This window comes from Mus musculus, chromosome 6 (genome assembly GCF_000001635.26).
Source record: "Mus musculus strain C57BL/6J chromosome 6, GRCm38.p6 C57BL/6J".
Classification (NCBI taxonomy): domain Eukaryota; kingdom Metazoa; phylum Chordata; class Mammalia; order Rodentia; family Muridae; genus Mus; species Mus musculus.
The window spans coordinates 148,793,041-148,812,275 of record NC_000072.6 but is presented as its reverse complement, the minus strand read 5'-3'; the positions used below and the strand labels follow the sequence as shown (position 1 = coordinate 148,812,275).

General features: G+C 39.7%; 1 protein-coding gene across 6 annotated transcripts in view; it reads left to right on the top strand.

Annotated features, from left to right (window-relative positions):
• Ipo8 (importin 8) overlaps window positions 1-19,235 on the top strand; it is a 62,249-nt gene that overhangs the window by 20,656 nt on the left and 22,358 nt on the right. For 5 of the 6 annotated variants that reach the window (XR_001785142.2, XM_006507065.2, XM_030255467.1 and 2 more), the window contains exons 6-16: window positions 120-209; window positions 1,514-1,608; window positions 2,312-2,396; window positions 5,757-5,891; window positions 7,555-7,654; window positions 10,287-10,363; window positions 10,673-10,789; window positions 12,006-12,095; window positions 12,384-12,549; window positions 13,493-13,653; window positions 15,510-15,635. Coding sequence is in view for 5 of the 6 variants with exons in the window: in XM_006507065.2 (XP_006507128.1) it covers window positions 120-209; window positions 1,514-1,608; window positions 2,312-2,396; window positions 5,757-5,891; window positions 7,555-7,654; window positions 10,287-10,363; window positions 10,673-10,789; window positions 12,006-12,095; window positions 12,384-12,549; window positions 13,493-13,653; window positions 15,510-15,635 (1,242 nt within the window). In the remaining variant the exon portion in view is untranslated. The remainder of the gene's footprint in view (window positions 1-119; window positions 210-1,513; window positions 1,609-2,311; window positions 2,397-5,756; window positions 5,892-7,554; window positions 7,655-10,286; window positions 10,364-10,672; window positions 10,790-12,005; window positions 12,096-12,383; window positions 12,550-13,492; window positions 13,654-15,509; window positions 15,636-19,235) is intronic. The other variant, XM_017321649.2, reaches the window with a different exon arrangement.

Sequence of the window (19,235 nt, the reverse complement as noted above, 5' to 3'; positions counted from 1 at the left end):
AATTTTAGATTAAATCAGGAGTTAGTGTTAGTATCTTGCTCAGATTTATCCCCGAAGATATAAAATGCTGGGTTTTATGGGCAGGAGGGATCACTGTCTACTGCTACTCTGTTTTCTAGTATGCACTGCCTCTTCAGCTGGTGAATCACCAGACCATGACAACGTGGATGGAGATCTTTCGGACCATCATTGATAGGACGGTCCCTCCGGTAAGTCAGAACTCTGGAGGAAAGCCTGCAAATGTATTGATGGGATACTTAATGCTGATTCACTGTATGGTCTGCAGTTAAACAAAAACAACACAAAAACAAAACCAGAAACCTTCTCTCATTAACTTATAAAATACTGTAAATATATAATTATAATGTTCATTTTTAGAACATCAGATCAGCAAGAATATTAAAACAGTAACTATGTTTAACCTTATTTATACTGGTTAAAACATTTTAAACCTTGCTACATATCCCTCTAGTCTTTTTTCCTGCACGCATATTTAGAATTTTACTTATAAAAATAGTACATGTACTTTTTTATTTGTTTTTCACCAAAAATGAAAAATAAATGTTATTAATATTTTTCTGGCTATAACTATTCTTTAAAATTTTTATTTTACACTTAAAATTTTCGTTAGTGGATGTTTGTATAGGTAGGTGGTATGTGTGTATGGAAGCACACCATGGTATATGTGTAGAGGTCAGAGGACATTTGTGGTCCTTTCTTTCAACCATGTGGATCTTGGGGACCAAAGTCAGGTCATCGAGTGCAGTATAGGCACCTTTACCTACTGAGCCATCATGCAGGCCCTTCACTGTTTGCATATTGTCATTTTAACTGAGTGTTTCATTGCTTGATATTTGGGTAGTTTTAATATTTAAGCTGTTAACTCTAAGAATGTAGTTCAGTACTTGGCTGGGGTGGAACTCAGTGGCTGAGTCATTGCTTCCTGAAAGTGTTGGCCTTCCAGTGAACCTTATAAGCAGAAACAGAGCTTCAGGCATGTACTTTAATGCACACTGGCTGAGCGTGCTGCAGCTGCTCACAGGCAGGGTTCTAAGTCACCTTTTTTCCAGGTGAAAGTATTCCACTGTGATCTGCAGTGGCTGCTTGTCAAGTTAACGTTTGTATTTTAAGAACTTGAATTGTCTTGAAAATGTTCTCCATTCCTTTTGTGTCCATATCTCTTTCTTACATATTTAAGTGCAGAGGTTGAACTCAGGGTCTCTCACATATCCTAAGCATGCCCTTTGTCCCTATCTTTGTTACTGTTGCCCACATCCAAACTCAGAACCTCTCATCCTCTCAGAATCTATCAGGTGACTTGGTGCTTGTGTCTGGTTTCTGCCTACTTGCTTCTCTTGGAGATCAGTGTGAACACCAACACTGGCCAAGAAAGATAGGCTTAACTTATTTAATTCTTAACTAGCTACCCGTAAAGTAAGTAAAGTAAGTCTTAGTTTGCCCAGCTATGACTTAATCAGGCAAAAATCTGACTTGGATGTTTTTCTCCTCTTAGGAGACTCTTCAGATTGATGAGGATGACCGGCCAGAGCTGGTGTGGTGGAAGTGTAAGAAGTGGGCTCTGCACATTGTCGCTCGTCTCTTTGAACGGTATTGCCCTGCTTAACTATAGCAATGGTGTCACAGTTGGCATCGTGGCATTAGGTTTACTAGAGTTGAGTGTGTCCCTGATGTCATACACAATATCATTTTTTCTTTTGTCTTTAAAACCACAGAGAGTAGCTTTGCATAGTGGTACGTGCTTCTAAGCCTCGGGGAAGTGGAGGGAGGAGGGTCAGGAGTTTAAAGTCATTCTCAGCTACTTAATGAGTTGGAGGCCAACCTGAGCTAAAGGAGATGCTCATACAATCAAAAAACCAAAGCACAAAACCCACAGAAGGCACAGTTTGACCAGCTGTTTAAAGCAGGCTTGTACCTACTGCCCCAGAGATCATAACAAAGATGTACAGCCTTTAGCTCTATTCTACTCTGTGCAACTTGTCATTTTTTTCATTAGACATATCTAGAAATTGGGCAAGAAGGTGCACATGGACACTTACTGGAAAACATGTCAGGTATAACATTTTTATGCCTTCTAGGAGTTATTGGTTTAGAAGTTAGAAGTTTCCTTCCAAAATGCTAGCTGTGCTCTAGAGTCTGTTTCTCCTGATTCCTATTGTATCTTGTGGGAAAAGAGAAAGTGTTAGCTTTATGGCCCAGTAGAATATATCTCTCAGTATCTGCATTTAAAATAGCAAGTGTGCTTTGCTTTTAAATGTCACAGTACTTAGATGTTTCCTCTTTGAATTTTAAGGTATGGAAGCCCAGGAAATGTCACAAAAGAATACTTCGAATTTTCTGAATTTTTTTTGAAAACCTATGCAGTGGGAATTCAACAGGTAATAAACTCATGCTTTTAAGATAGAAGAATGGTTATTACTGAGTGTATCCCTGCCTGTTTTAAAGTAGATGCTAACATGGTAATTCGTTGCACACTTAAAAGAAGATGAAATGGCAGCCGTGAGAATCTGCTGTAGGACAACTAGCTTGAGAACCTTGTATTCTCCATCGGCTTCCACTAGAACTGCCTCTCTTGGCTCCTAGACTTAGAAGCCTCAGATGATGATGTAGACCTTGCCAATTTTAGGCTCTCTGTCTTCTTATGTCTCTTATTTCTTCGAGCTTTGCCTTATTTTATTCGAAGATTTATACCCTCTGAATAAAGCTGTTTCAAGTGTAGTCAACCCAGCATATACCCCATCTATGGTCCCCTGGAGTATGTGAAGGGGCTGAACCCGCAGATCAAAGCTGCAGGATCTCCATGACAGAGGGATAGCTGAGAAGAGTCCAGTGAGGATCTAATATTGAGAGTGTAGTAGAAACTAGAGGCCTTGAACCAGACCAGTGACTCACTGCAATGAATATTTGCAAGTAAAGATGTGTAGACCAAAGAGTATACTGTGTAGCACACTGTGACACACACTGTAGTTCCAGGTGAGATTTTGTTTTTTGTTTTTGTTTTCTTTTTGTTTCGTTTTGGTGGGGAGGATACAAGGGTGGAGGACAGATATGAAGAGATAGGAAGATGAGTGGGGTTGGGGTACATTGTGAATTTCACATCATGCATTGTTGGGGGCGATGGTTTAACTTTTACAATGTAAAAAGTTAAAAAAAAATAGTCAAGCTTAGGTATTAATGAAGACTCTCGGGTAAAAACATGCACATGTTCAAGGAAGTTGGAGAATTTATTCCACTTAAGAAACCGTGGAACTTGTGAGAAGCTGCTGATGTTAACATTTAAAAACTTCAAAACTTGCAAAGGACAAGTGGACTCTGATCATTGGATCATCACATATTGCCAACTGAATCATGATATGTTTGCTATTTTTTTTAAAAAAATGGGAGTTAATAATTAGTAATTAGCTGTGTCAGGACCCTTGTAGGAAAGCCAACTCTGCTTAATTAGACATAAGCCAGAGCTTCAACGATACAGAAGGTGTTTATAGATTTTTCACAAATCTCTCAGTAATGTGAAATTAAGTACTTCAAAGGTGACTTAAGGTGAAATGGTTTCTGAGATGTACTTTGATATTTTGCTCATGAGATACTCTATTGGGGGAAATTAGTAAATCATAAGTAAAATTATCTGTTCAGCTATTCAGAGCAGAGTCTTTGGCTCTTTTCTGCTGCTATTAAACTCCAAGAAGTGTCTTGACATTGATGCCACTTGAACTCCATTTAGAATTTTCTAGTGTAATTTAAGCATGCATGTATATACATATGCATATACTACTTGTATTAAAAAAATAATTGCCTGGGTGGTGGTAACAACATGCCTTTAATCCCAACATTCAAGAGGGAGAAGTAGTTAGGTCTCTCTGAGTTCAAGGCCAACTTGGTCTACAGAGGGAGTTCCAGGACAGCCAAGGCAACACGGAGAAATCCTGTCTCAAACAACAAACAAACAGCCATATCCGTGTGTCTTTGCCAGAAATGTTACCTAAGACATATATATGTTCTTGATATTTAAAATAGTTTCCTTGCCAGGAATTGACCTCTGCTGCTGTCTTGAATCTTCTCCACTTTGTTGGAGCCCCAGCTGTGTCAGGACTGTCTTGTTCAGTATCACCCTTTTGGCTGCCATTGTAGCAGTTTCTAGTCATAGTAGGACTTCAGACACATTTTACTAACCTAGATTTTAGGCATCTTGTATAAAATTGATATTCTGATTTATAAATTTTGTCCATATTTTGAAAGGTTTAGCAACTCACTTGTAAGCTGACACATGAAGTGATAAGGACTAGGAAATGGGAGGCAGGAGCCCTGTGCTGTGTCTGAAGGCCTTGGAGCCAGTCACAGCTGCTTCAGGGATCTTTCCTATAAAGAGGATTGTAACCAGCCCATAAGAAAAGTCAACTTTGTGTTATGTTACAGAGATTGTTGGTGGCCTGAGATTATAAAATATAAATATCCCACATTTTTCTCCTAGGAACTTAATGCTTTAGATTTTTTTTTTAAAGATTTATTTATTATATGTAAGTACACTGTAGCTGTCTTCAGACACACCAGAAGAGGGCATCAGATCTCATTACAGATGGTTGTGAGCCACCGTGTGGTTGCTGGGATTTGAACTCAGGACCTCTGGAAGAGCAGTCAGTGCTCTCAACTGATGAGCCATCTCTCCAGCCCTAGATTTTTTTTTTTTAACTTGTTAAAGTATTTACCTATCTGGAATTTATTTTGTGTGTAGATAGATTAGTTAGGGATCTAAATCAATTACTTGAAAGAATAATTGGATAAACCAGTGCTATTTTTTAGAATAATGTTTATATTCTGATTAAGGTCTAAGCTTTGGTGCTATATGAACATGGGCTGATGTGTAATTTGTATTGAAATGTTTACTCAGTAAAATCTGTAATTGTATTGAAAATTGAAGAGTCTTATTGCTGTGAAGAGATACTATGGCTATGGCAACCCCCTATAAAGGAAAACATTTATAATAGGGCTGTCTTGCAATTCAGAGGTGTGGCTGGGCAATGGTGACACATGTTTTTAATCCCAGCACTCAGGAGGCCAGCTTGGTCCACAGAGTCAGTTCCAGAACAGTGAGGGCTTTACAGAGAATCCCAGTCTTGAAGAACCAAAGAACAAAACAACCCCCCCCCCAACAAAACAAACAAAAACCCAACAAACAATTCAAAGGTTTAGTACATTATCTTTATGGTGGGAAGCATGGCAGCATGCGGGCAGACATAGTACTGGAGAGGTGGCTAAGAACTCTACATCTGGATCAGCAGGCAGCAGGAAGAGAGAGTGACACTGGGCTTGGCTTGAGCAGCTAAAATCTCAAAGCGCCTCCCTCCCCTCCCATGACATACTTCCTTTAACAAAGCCACACTTGCACTAACAAGGCCACACCTCCTAATAGTGCTGCTCCCTGTGATCATATAGGGGGCTATTTTCATTCAAACCAGCACACGTGCCATGGACTAGAAAATAGACTTGTTCTGCGTGGCATATATGTTAGAAGAAAAAAAATGCTTAAAATTCAGTGAGCTATCTCTGAGCTCACTGTAATACACAGACCTATCTAAAAAGTAAAATGCCTGCATGAGGATTCTCACATTATCTTCCCTAAATCCGCTTGCATAGCCTGGTGTCTCTATAGTATTTTATGTCATAGAGTAAACACTGTTTCCTTTCTAACCTAGTAATTGTTCTGTGTTCCTCCCTCTCAACCCCCACCCGTTTTCCTGTAGGTACTACTAAAAATTTTAGACCAATACAGACAGAAAGAGTATATAGCCCCCCGTGTTCTTCAGCAAGCTTTCAACTATCTAAACCAAGGGGTTGTCCATGCTGTGACTTGGAAGCAGATGAAGCCACATATACAGGTTAGTGTTGGTGGTGGCTCTCTAAACCTTTGTTGGTTGTTAGTTTTTCTAGATCAGGTAGGTATTGTTTAGTCTTTTTTTTTTTAAAGATTTATTTATTATTATACATAAGTACACTGTAGCTGTCAGTGTACTTGTGAGCCACTATGTACTTGCCGGGATTTGAACCCGGGACCTTCAGAAGAACGGTTAGTGCTCTTACCCACTGAGCCACCTCACCAGCGGTATTGTTTAGTCTTATGTTTTATATTTCATCTTTGTTTCCAGTAGCAATAATTTCTTACAAGTACAGCCTTACATTATAAAGGGCTTGCAAAGTTGGAGCATTTGAGGTTTGTGAGTTGGGAGGCTTGGCATAGGTTCCTTCAGTCATTTATTTAGCCTTAGTTTCTGTTCTGTTAGGCACATCATAATGCTTCCTTGACCCTTGTCTGAAAACATTTTGAAATCTGCCAGTAGGGCTTTACAAAGGGAGTGGTATTTTGCAGAAGATGATGTCTGATAAATGATTTTTCTCTTGTGGCTATGTTTCAAAAGGCCAGCCTATCTTCCTTCTTAACTTCCTTCCTTTCTTGGATTCAATTCTTTAGCAGAGGTTGAAGTCTTGTTTTGTTAAAAACAGCTTTATTATTTTTATTTTATTTTTAATTTTTATTAAATTTTAAAAACTTTTATTAATGTCTAACCCTGTTTTTATTAACAATTATTTTCTAGAAAAAATAGAATTTAACATCATTATTTGTAATAATTGAAGAAACCAAAATGGTAAATGATGGATCAATAGTATATTCATTTTATTTGCAAATAAATAATTGGGTAATTTGAAGACATCAAAAAGTGAATCTCTACTTCCAATAAACTCTGAGTTCTTGGTGTAAATTTTTTTTTCTTTTGAGACAAGGTCTCTCTGTGTAGCCCTGGCTGTCCTGGAATTCACTATATAAACTAGGCTGGCTTTGAACTCACAGAGATACACCTGCCTCTGCCTCCTGAGTGCTGGGATTAATTCATGTACCACCATGCCATGCTTAGAGTTCTTTTTGTCTTTTGAGACAGTAGCCCAGAGTGATATTAAACTTCCTATGAAGTGGCGGATGGCCTTGGAACTCACTTTGTAGACCAGGCTGGTCTCAACTCAGAAATTCGCCTGCCTCTGCCTCCCAAGTGCCGGGATTAAAGGCGTGCGCCACTACTGCCCAGTGATCTTGGACTTCTGTTCCTGGGCTGCTTAGGAACCTTCCCTGAAACACAGCTGTGGAGTAGAGTACTAGTGTTTTGGAAATGGAAGCAGAAAACACACAATGCTGTTGATGTGTTGATACTTAAGACTAATGTGGACACATGAAACATTTTCACAATGAGAAATGTCACAGTAAATGTGACCCTGGTGGCATTTTCCTTCCACTAGAAATCATGGAGTGTTTGCTGTTGGTTTGTTAGTAAAGTTCTGCTGTTCTTGTCCTTATTTCAAGGAGCATCGTTTAACTGGTCTTTTCTGCTTCTAGCCTCCAGTTTCCAAGTGTTCAGTCTTTCTGAGTCTTCAGCTGTTGGGCCCTATGTCTGTGAATGCAGGCTGAGAAGGATTTCTGTAGCTGGAAAACTAATGTTATGAGTCTTGTTGGACTAGCCAGTACCCAATTGTCTTGTTTGTTTCTTGTCGTAGAATATCTCTGAAGATGTGATTTTTTCTGTGATGTGTTATAAAGACGAGGATGAAGAGCTGTGGCAAGAAGATCCGTATGAATACATAAGGATGAAATTTGGTAATTGAGACAAGTTTTCCCTCAGCATGTCCTGCATATGTAAATACAACTAAACTTATATTTCGAAGCAGTTCTGCTCTTCTTGATGAGCTATGAAATTCTGAAAAGTTGATGTCATTTTGCGCCAAGGAGCTTGGTGCCTCTGGGTGAGGGAGATGAAAGTAGCTTTATTCATCTCTTTCATCAGAGCTAAGGTCTTTGCAGAGTGGTTGGCTACACAGGCTGTGAGTCTGAAATGGTGAGACCACCTTCTCCTCTGTGTTACCACATTGCACGCATATTCTGGGAGAATTTTGGTTCCTGCACATTTGGGAAGCAACTCAGCTTGGTGCATCCCCACCCTCCCACTCCTTTGAACTTCATATTCCATCAGGGAATAGGATTTCCCTCATTGGCCTCACTGTATGTGACCCAGTTCCTTTGGGAATCTATTGGGCTTGGATCTTTCTAGAAGCTGTTGTGCTGAGTAGGTTGCTGGTGACAACTCCCCCTTTGTCTGGGTAAAACCCGGTTGCAGATGTTATTGTGTATCGGAGATATGCGAGAGAGTGACAATGTTACCATATTCATTTGCTTTGTTTTCTGTTCTTTTTTTCTGTTCTCATTTCTAATTTCTCCTGGTCTTAATTGGCACTAGTCTGCCTTCAGTAATGTTGAAATGAAGATTGCCAGATTTGAACTGAGATAGATGTATTGAAGGTACTGTAAGAAAATTGTTTCCCTTCTTGAGTTAGATGTCTTAGGTTCCAAAGTTCAGCATAGAGTCCTGACTGGGCCTAGATCGTGGGCTCCAGAGTTACAGAGCTTAGCATGCTCTGATTCCAGGAGGAACGAGGGAAGGAGGAACATTGACCTTTCTCCATTGTTCTTTCTCCATCGTGCCTTGAAAAGTTCTGTGCAGGACTTGCTTTCCTTTCTTCCTGTGTCTGCACCTTTCCTTGTTGGCTTCGACAGAAGAATGAAGACATTCTTCCTCATTCTTCCTTTTTTTTTTTGAATGGGATTTCACTCAGTATGTAGTAGGATGGTCTCAAACTCCTGGCAGCCTTCCTGACTCAGCTTTCTGAGTGCTGCATTTATAGGTATTTGCTATCCTACCTGGCAAGGTATGCTGGGGATTGAATTTAAGCCTTTATGCAGCATGCATGCTAGGTAAGTCGTCTACACTGAGGTAACCTCCAACCCTAAGGCATTCTTTAGTTAAAAAGTTAACATTTTTTATTTTATTTTTAAAAGATGTGTGTCTGTGTGTGTGTGTGTGTGTGTGTGTGTGTGCGCGCGCACACGCGCACCATGTATGTGTGGGTACCCAAGGGGAATCCAGAAGAGTGTTCGATTCCTTAGAACTGCAGTTAGAGTTAGGTGATGGTGAGCTGCCTGATGTGGGTGCTGGGGAACTGAACTTGGGTCTTCTAGAAGAGCAGAACATGCTCTTAGCCACTGAGCCATCTCTCCACCCTCATCCTAACCGTTCAGACACCCTCCAGCTCCATCTTTAGTCCTTTTTTCTTTTGACGTTGTGAGTAAGACTCTTTTGTCTTTCTCAGACTTGCCTTGAACTTGCAGAAATCTAGCTACAGTCTCCTCACCACTGGGATTATATGTGTGTACCACTGTGCCCAACTTCTTAACCTAGCACCTGTTTGATTTTTGTAATGTATAGTGTATTTACTTAACTTAGATAGGCCTAACATTATTTAATTTATTATTTATTTTGGTAAAATGGTATCTCTTTTTAAAGATAACAACTAATAGCTTTGGCATCTTTACACTATGATACAATAGTAAAAATAAAACCCTCTCATGCTTGTTCTCAGCCTTTCTGCTGTCATGGGTATTTACAAATTTCACCGCCTGGGGCACTCACTGCTTCTCCAGAGGATTTAGATTCCCAGCACCCACATGGCAGCTTACAACTGTCTGTAACTCCAGTTCCAGGGATTTGAAACCTTCTTGTGGCCTATACCCCTTTACATGAATGGGGTATACAAACATGCATGAGGGCATGTTGTGAAACTGGAAGTGTTTATGGTGTTAAGTAGTATGTAAGCGCTTCAGCATTTGATACATCATCCATTGAGTGCTGTTAAGTGCCTGGTACTCCTTAGAACTCATCCTTGCTGTTTCTTCTGCTTGAAGTTTTTGTCTTTAGAGTCCCATGGATGACTTTCTCCCCTCACTTACTGGTCACTTCATTCTTGTCACTTAACAGAGAATGGGCCAGGAGGGTTTTCTCTGTGTTAATCACTGTTTCCTAACCCTTTCACATCTGTGCTCTCAGCCTGCCTGCTGTAGTACATTTGGGTCGTCTCTGTCTCTGCCTTGTAAGCTTCCATATTTGATCTTTGCGTCCCTAGAGCCTAGAGCCTGGCACATAGGGTACTCTGAGTAAGTTTTTGTTGTATTTTAATATAGAAGTGAAGCACTTTTCCTGTGTTCAGGGAAATAGAATCCTGGGATATACTGGTTTTCTTTTGTCTTTCTCTTGAAAAGTAGCACAAGGTAACTAAACATGCTAACTCATAAATTATGTACGAAAGTCTTGGGACTTTAGTCTGTAAACCACTGGCCAGGTTTAAAATCTGTATAATAAAGAGTTGTGTTTTTACCAAGATTTATTCTGACATTTTAGATATTTTCGAAGATTATGCTTCTCCTACCACAGCGGCCCAGACCCTCTTGTATACAGCTGCAAAGAAAAGAAAAGAGGTATACAGTTGTTCTTTGTAGTTTAAAACTGAAAAGTAGTTCATATTGATTTGATATCCTAATATGTCCTAATACTTGAAAATATATATCATTATTACTTATAACCTGTCACTTTAAATAGTTTTTGTGGTTGTTCAAGTAAAAGGTTGAAGCATCCTTGATACCTTCTTCTTGAGCTTATAGTTGATGAGAAAAATGCAATAAACTAGTTTTAATTTTGACAATTAAATTTGAAAATGCTCATACTTAGCTCGGTAGTGACAAGATGGAGATTCACACAGATTGAAATGGATTCTTCGCTTTCTTTAGGTGTTGCCAAAAATGATGGCGTTCTGTTATCAGATACTAACAGACCCGAACTTTGACCCTAGGAAGAAAGATGGAGCCCTGCATGTGATTGGTTCCCTGGCTGAGATTTTGTTGAAGGTTAAGACTATCAGTTTCTTTTTTTCATGTGGTGGAGGGTATTTGTGTAGTGTATGTGTGATAGTGTGTGTATGTTCATGTATATATACATGTGTTTGGAGTCAGGTGTTTTCCTTTATGGCTCCCCATTTTATTTATTTTTTTATTTCGCTTACTTTATATGTATGGGTATTTGTCTGCATGTGTGTCTGAATACCATATGCATGCCTGGTGCCTCAGGAAGCCAGAAAAAGGTGTCAGATTCCCTGAAGCTGAAGTTACAGAAGGTTATGAGATGCAATGTGGGTACTGGGACTTGAACCTACGTCCTCTGGAAGAGCAGCGGGAGCTCTTAACTGCTGAGTTATCTCTTTAGCTGGTATTTAATTATTTTTAGACAGGTATCTCATTGGCTTGGAACTTACCAGTTACAAGACTGACTGGCCATTGAGGTTTGGGGACCTATCTGATGCTCTACTACCCACATGCTTAGGTTTGATGTACAATTGCTCCTGGCCCATTTGGAAATCTCAGTTCAGGTCTTCACATTGTGTAGCAGATAGCCATTTTCTCAGTTTGTTTCAACTGAGCCATTTTTTCCAGCTTCGATTATCAAAATTTAAGTTAATAAAGCTGTGAAGCTCAAGCCAATAAAAGAATGAAAATTATTGGTGACTAATTCTAGTCACCTTCCTATAAATATCCTTTCTTTTGTTGTCTATTTTTAAAAATATATTTCTTAATCTTTGGTATTTAAACTTTTTTTTTATGTTTTATTTACTTACTTTTAAGTGTGTGTGTATGTCCCTTTTTGTGTGTGTGTCCTACAACACAGGTATGGAGGTCAGAGCATGTGGGAGTTGGGAGTCAGTTCTCTCCTGTCTCCATGTGGGTACTAGGGATCAAATCGGGTGATCAGGTTTGATGGCAGGCATCTTCATTTGCTGAGCCATCTCACCAACTCTGTCACCTGCTTTCTTAACAAAAAGAAAATTTACTTTTGCAAGTTTGTCATCGTGAAACTGTAGCTCTGTAAGAAAGATCTGAAATGATTTTAGTATAATTTGTTCTTTCTACAAACATCAGTTAATATAAGATTGATCTAAGATGCGATTTCTGACTTGTTTTAAAGATGCAGAGTATATATCAAACAATTTTACAAGTCATCATAAGCATACTTTTCAGAAATTATGATATAGTCATTGGCACACTAAAATTGAATTTCTGTTCCTAACAGAAGAGTTTATTCAAGGACCAAATTGAGCTGTTCCTGCAGAATCATGTATTTCCATTATTAATGTCTAACCTGGGATATCTTCGAGCTAGAGTAAGTTTTCCTTATATCTGTAATGAATCTTAAGATCTCTACCTGTAGGGTAGTTTTTAAGTGAATGTGATGATTTGGTGAAAGGCTTTTCATGTGGAACACTGTCACAGAGTGCTGTCATGCCAGTGACTGCCCCTTGACACTCACAGAGCGGTCATCTTGGTGGCTGCCCCTGACACAGTGATGCCATCCAGTGGCTGCCCCTGACACAATGATGCCATCCAGTGGCTGTTCCGACGCAGCCTCAGAGCACTGCCACCCCAGTTAGTACCCCTTCTTTCCTTGCAGTCCTGCTGGGTGCTGCATGCATTTAGTTCTTTGAAGTTTCACAATGAGCTCAACCTCAGAAATGCAGTAGAATTAGCCAAGAAGAGCCTGATTGAAGACGAGGAGATGCCTGTCAAGGTGGAAGCTGCCCTTGCACTGCAGTCGCTGATCTCCAACCAGGCACAAGGTGATGCCACATGTATCTTTTCTTTTTAAATAAATAGCCTTAAATAATCTCACTCACTTCCTTCTTTAAAGAAGCAGATTTCTAAGCCTGAGGATCCTGAGTTTAGATTCCTTGCTCCACTTCTGAATTTTATAGGTATTTATTCTGCCCATTTTAGTTCTGTGGATTGTGGTTTCCAGAAAAATTTAGTCAGAAACACTAATTGCTGGGTAGTAGAGTAAGCTGGGCAGTAAGGTACCTGGACCAGCTTTGTTGCTCTCTGACTGACCATGTGAAAGTGGGCAGGGCATCCAGCTTCTCTCTGCAGCTTAAAGGCTGGCAAGGTTCTAAACCTGTCAGGCCTTCATTTCCTCCTGTCTCAGTTTAAGAAGTTAGATTGGATAGCACCAAGATTCAACTCTAGGGTTCCATGGTGCTACTAGTCCAGAAAGTAGCAGGTAATATTTCCAGTGTGCAGTGACACAGTTTGTTGGGTTGTTCACAAAGATGTTCTATTCAAGATCCAAATAACCTTTGCAAGTAAGTTTAGCTTTATGAGAGCATGTGCTATGTCCTGTTTTAGCAGGAAGATTGGATGAGGTGTAAAGATCTTCTGAGGAGGGTAGGTAAAGATTGGGCAGGACAGTGATGGTTCTCTTCAGTGTGGACCATAGTCTCTGTGGGCAAGGGTTTTTACACTTGTCATCTGGATCCACAGTCAGGCTCATGACACAGCATTTGTGCAATTAGAGTTTCTCATAGGGTGTAGAACTGTTGGCCTTTGAGTTGGGATAATTATTCCTTAGGCAGAACATCACAGCCTGATGCTGTATGACTCCAGAAGGTTATTTAATATGGCTTTGTAGCTTGCTCACCACAGCACAGCAACATCTAGAGCCTTATCTTGGAGTTACCATGTCTGAGTGATGAGCTCTTGCTGATTTCATCTATCTGACTGCATTAGCCAAGGAGCACATGAAACCGTACGTGAGATTCATCATGCAGGAGCTGCTGCATATCGTCAGAGAGACGGAGAATGACGATGTTACCAATGTCATCCAGAAGCTCATATGTGAGTACAGTCAGGACGTGGCCTCCATCGCTGTCGACACAACCCAGCACTTGGTAAGTGATGGCTGGCTTCTGCTGGAGAGATGTGATTACTTACAGAAACCTGCTATGTACAGAATGGCTGACTCAAGGGTGCCACATTACTGAAAAGCTCATTCCAACATGGGTGACCGACCATGAAAGCTTCATCTCTGGAGCTCCCTGCATAATATTGAAGCAATTCACTCTCCCCCTGCACTTGTTGTCTTTATAATTTGGAGAGGAGCCTTGTGAATCTTATGAACTTGCTGAATTCCCTTCTAAGAGCCTTGTAATTTTTGTTTACTTCTGAAGTCTTATAAGTGTTCCTCTTCCTTTCACTCCCTTCAGGAAGAAATAGCCACATAGCAGCAGTAAGAATGAGCTAAGTGTACATTAGTTTGGTAAAGAGCCCTTAATGAGGGCGGGAGATAATAGTACAGTGGTTAAGAGCTCTTGCTACTCTTCCAGAGGATTAGGGTTCAATTCCTAGAACCTACTTGGCAGCTCACAGCTGTCTGTAATTCCAGTTCCAGGGGCTCTGGTACCTTCTGACCCCCATGAGCATCAGCCATGTGTGGGGTGCACAGACATATTTGGAGGCAAAACATATACACATTAAAAAAAAAAAAAGCTCCCAGGAGTTTAAACAACCAACAACCTCCCCTCCCAATAGATTAAACTCCAGAATTTGGAGTTGAGTTTTATTTGTAAACAAAATATTAATATGACAGTATTTGATCATTCAGATATTCCTAAGGCTGGACTGATTAGCCTTAAATTAACCCCATTCAGGATAGTTCCTTTGATCTGTAATATCCTGAAATGCCATAATGACACTCTTTTTTTTTTTTTTTTTTTTTCGAGGCAGGGTTTCTCTGTATAGCCCTGGCTGTCCTGGAACTCACTTTGTAGACCAGGCTGGCCTCGAACTCAGAAATCCACCTGCCTCTGCCTCCCTAGTGCTAGGACTAAAGGCGTGCGCCACCACGCCTGGCCATAATGACACTCTTAACATGAGCACTTGGAATTGGAATCTCATTTTCCTTCTATACATAGGGCGTGTGCGTGCGTGTGTGTGTGTGTGTGTGTGTGTGTGTGTGTGCGTGCGTGCGTGCGTGTGTGTGTGTGTGTGTGTGTGTGTGTGTGTGTGTATGAGAGAGAGAGAGAGAGAGAGAGAGAGAGGGGAGAGAGAGAGAACACGAACAACTCTGTGGGGTTAGTTTTCTTCTTCCAAACTTATGTGTGTTCTGGGGATTGAACTCCTGTTGCCAAACTTATGTGGCAAGTGCTTTTACCACAGAGCCATCTTGCCAGCCCAGGAGAATAGTTTATTGATGTTGTTGCCTCTTCGGTATTTTCTTTTCTTTTCTTTTTTTTTTTAAATGTTTCCCACCTTCTTTTGTACTTCCTGATGTAGATATCAGACTGGAACTGAATCCTGTCCGTATACCCTTTCTTCTATTTTTGTCTGTGTCTAGGTTTTTGTTTTTGTTTTTTATAATTTTCTGAGTGATCTTTGCTTTCATTTTTTAAATATTCTGTCACATTTTTCTTTTTAGAAACACTTGTTTTCAGTGTTTCTAGATTTCAGTTTTATTTGCCTAAAGATAACTAACAGTTAAATAAATATTAGCTATTGGTTAAGTTACTTAATAAGTGTTTCATGTGTGTGACTACAATGGATACAAAAGGGTAGTTATACTTAAAGCATGCCAGCATCCTTCATTGCAAGAAAAAAGGTGATTCGATCAACAAAGTGCAGAACTTAGTGTCTGAGAAATGGTAGCATTTGGGTGTGCAGTGCCTGCTCCTTTGGCATGGTAGCAAATATAATGTATATATAATGTATATAATATTATTACATGTATGTATGTATGTAATGTTCACAGGCTGAGATATTTGGTAAAGTTCTTCAGAGTGATGAGTATGAAGAAATTGAAGACAAAACTGTCATGGCCATGGGGATTTTACACACCATCGACACTATCTTAACAGTTGTGGAAGATCATCCAGAGGTGGGTGGGCACCTTGTGTTTTATTAGAATGGTTATATTAACTGAAATTTATGTGAGCAATGGTTATGAGTTCTTATCTTTTTAATTTATTATTTGTATGTGTGTGTACATGCCACATTTACGTATTTGTGTGTGTATATCAAACGTGTGTGCATATACGTATGGGCTTCCTCAGAAGAGGACATCAGATCTCCTGGAACTAGAGTTATAGGCAGTTGTGGGCTGCCTAACATGGGTGCTGGGATATGAACCCAGGTCCTCTGAAAAAGCTGCAAGCACTCTTAACCACTGAACTATTTCTCCAGCACTATGAGCAGTGATCCTACCTGCTGACCCGTCTCACCATCCCAGTCTTGGTATTAAAGATTTATTTTTCATTATATTGGTAAGTTTTAAAAATTGTCCTAGCTTCAGCGTTTATGCAGGAAGACTACAAGTCTATGACCAGCCTGGGCTAGGTAGTGAAAGCCTTTTTCTAAACACACAAGCAAATAAGTTGCTTTCAAATTTTAAAGTAATGTATTAAGATAGTTGAGCTAGGAAATTGCACATTTATTGAAAGTCAACAGTATTAGCCTTTGCACTAATCTGAGTTCAGATCATCATATCTACTGTGTGCCAGGCTAGGTTTCTGTGAATTGCTGTTTGAATAGAACAAGGGTCTTGACTTCTAGGACCCACAGTCTAATCTTAGTGGAGAAGGATGGAGCTTTCAGTTACAGTGGCCAGTATTAGTAAAGGAACATAGTTGTAAGAGGTGCAGTAAGACTGGAGAGGAGTAAGCAAAAACTTGAAGACATCCAACTCTCAGAGGAACACTAAGGTAAAATAGAATTAATTTTTTGAGACAAGGTCTTCAGCCACTCAGGTTGGCCCCAGACTTGCTCTGTAACCAAGGCTGGCTTTGATGAGGTGATCCTCCTGGCCTTCCTCTTACTAAGAGGTAAGGCCAGGAGTAAACTCTGGCCAGTAGTCACTGCTGAGGCCCAGGGACAAGAGTTTAGATGCTGTATTCAGTACTTAGCTGGTTCAAGGATGTTAATAGGTAGGAGAGTCTCTTTGCAAAGGCAGAAGTGAGGGTCAGGAGGCTGAAGGCTATTGTACCTGGTCACAAATGGTCAGGCTAGATTTGCATTGGGCCATTCTTGTCATATGTCAGCTTTCCCGATGAAAACCCAGAGTTCTCCTTCCCAACTGGAACATGGCCTTTCCTTAAAGAAAATTAGCCATGTGTTCATTGTGTCTGTGAGCACAGACTGCTATGTTTAGAAGTGACAGATTTGCTCAGTTAAGTGAGGGTTTGGGAAGCAGGTGCCAGTTACACTGCTGTTAGCCATGTGACTGCAGATTCATCCTGTGTTTGTCAGGCACCCAGGGGGCTTGCTGAAGTAGTGCAGTGTTACTCTGCCGGGCCTTCCTGTACCTAAGACCTTTAAGTGAATCTTTAATTTTCATATTCAATATTTTATTTTTGTGTTTTCATGTTGAAACTCTGGTCTTCAGTAACCAGTGAGTTAGACCAAAGTGACTTAGAGTAGCTATACTTAAGCAAATACTACTTTCACCTTTATTTTTAATTTCACAATACCTTAGAAATCATTGAATCCAGTTTTCCCAAGTATGGGTATTGTGAAGAGAGAAAATTGCATAATTTTGAAAATGAAAGCATTTTTGAATTTGATATTAATTCTTTTTTAAACTTCATGTAGTTTGAACCTTCTGGGTATTGTGAAGAGAGAAAACTGCATAATTTTGAAAATGAAAGCATCTTGCAATTTTGAATTTGATATTAATTTTTTAAAAACTTCATGTAGTGTTCAACTTTCAAAGTTACCATACTTAGCAAAGGAGGCATGAGTTAAGGTTGAGGCATACTCAGCAAATCACATCTGGCTTCATACCTACAGATGAAAATGTAAAGCCTTCTGCATAATTAGAAGCAAATTAGAAGCAAAACCAGCAGTAATTTGCTGGTCACCTGTTCTTTTCATAGATTAAAAAATAATTTTAAAAAGTATTTCTTTTTTGAGATTATCATATAAGCACACCATTTCTCTCTTCCTTCTCCCTGCAAATCCTCCCACTCCTTTTTGCCCTTTTTCAAATTCGTGGCCTTTTTTCATTAGTTGTTACATACATATATGTATATTTTAGTTATAGGTACATGTTCATGTTCATGTTCATGTTCGTGTGTGTGTGTGTGTGTATGTGTGTATGCATGCTCTTGGAAGGTGCATTATACTCAGGAGCTGTAGTTACTACAGAAGTTGTGCACTGCCCAGCATCTGTGTTGTTGAAGTTTTTAATCCCGACGCAGGGTTTATACATCATCACCTTTGAACATTCAGTTTCTGGATAAAAGACACATACAAAACCTTTATATTTACAATAAGCCTTAAACAGCACAAGATCTGGACAGATATCTATCCTCCATGCTATTAGAATCTACTTTACTATCAATAACCCCAAGTTATTACTTACAGTGTTTCATCTGGGCTGCTCTTAACTCCAATTGGCCAGCCCTTAGGGCCATGTTCTATTGACTCCTAACCCATGGCATCTTCCTCCTCCTCCTTCACCTTCTTCTCCCTGTCATGGTCTGTCCAACCTCCCAAAGCCCAGGAATCCTAAACCACATCTATGTCTCTTCTGCCCAGCTATTGGTTGTTGGCATCTTTATTTACCAGTCAGGAATAACTTGAGGTCACATAGCATCACTTGGTTCTGTGTGTGTATGGACTCCAGGTCTTTCCCCCAACACCCCTTCCCCATACTTACAGTACATAGCAAGACCAAACCTCAACACATCTGTCCTGTGAACCGAATTGGGCTCTCATCTACTGCTATCTGCTCAGACATCTCTCCTGCTTATTCCTCAACTTTGAACTTCCTCTTAGTAAAAGTAAACTCTGGAAGCCATACTTCTTTCAAATAAAAACACGCCTGTGGTTACTTAGAAAGGACAAAACTTGGAACTCTAAAATGGTACCCAAGTAGGTTTATTTTTATCTGCTATTTTAAGGATATTGGCAGAGTCTAGATTTTGGATTATTTGAACTTCAAAATAACAGTTTAGCATATAGCAAGTTATCAAACTGTACCCTAAAAATTATTATTTCAGTTAAATAAAAAATATTACAAATGGGCTGGAGAGATGGCTCAGCAGTTGAGAGCACTGGCTGTTCTTCCAGAGGTCCTGAGTTCAATTCCCAGCGATCACGTGGTTGCTCATAGCCCTCTATAATGAGATCTGGTGTCCTCTTCTGGTCTGTAGGTGTATATGCAGGCAGAATAGTGTATACATAATAAACAAACAAACAAACAAACAAACCAAACACTGAAAAAAGACCACAAGTAAAATTAAAATTGAATATTAGAATATGCTCTAAGATTGAATTGTACATTTACACAAAAGTATATCACACCAGTGATTTTCAACTTTCTTTTGATTTTTAACTTTTATTCATTTAAAATATAATTGATACAATAACCGAGCATAGTGGCATATAGTTTTAATCCCAGCATTTTGAAGCCAGAGGCAGGTAGATCTCTGTGAGTTCAAGGCAAGCCTGATCTACAGAGTGATTACAGCCAGAGCTA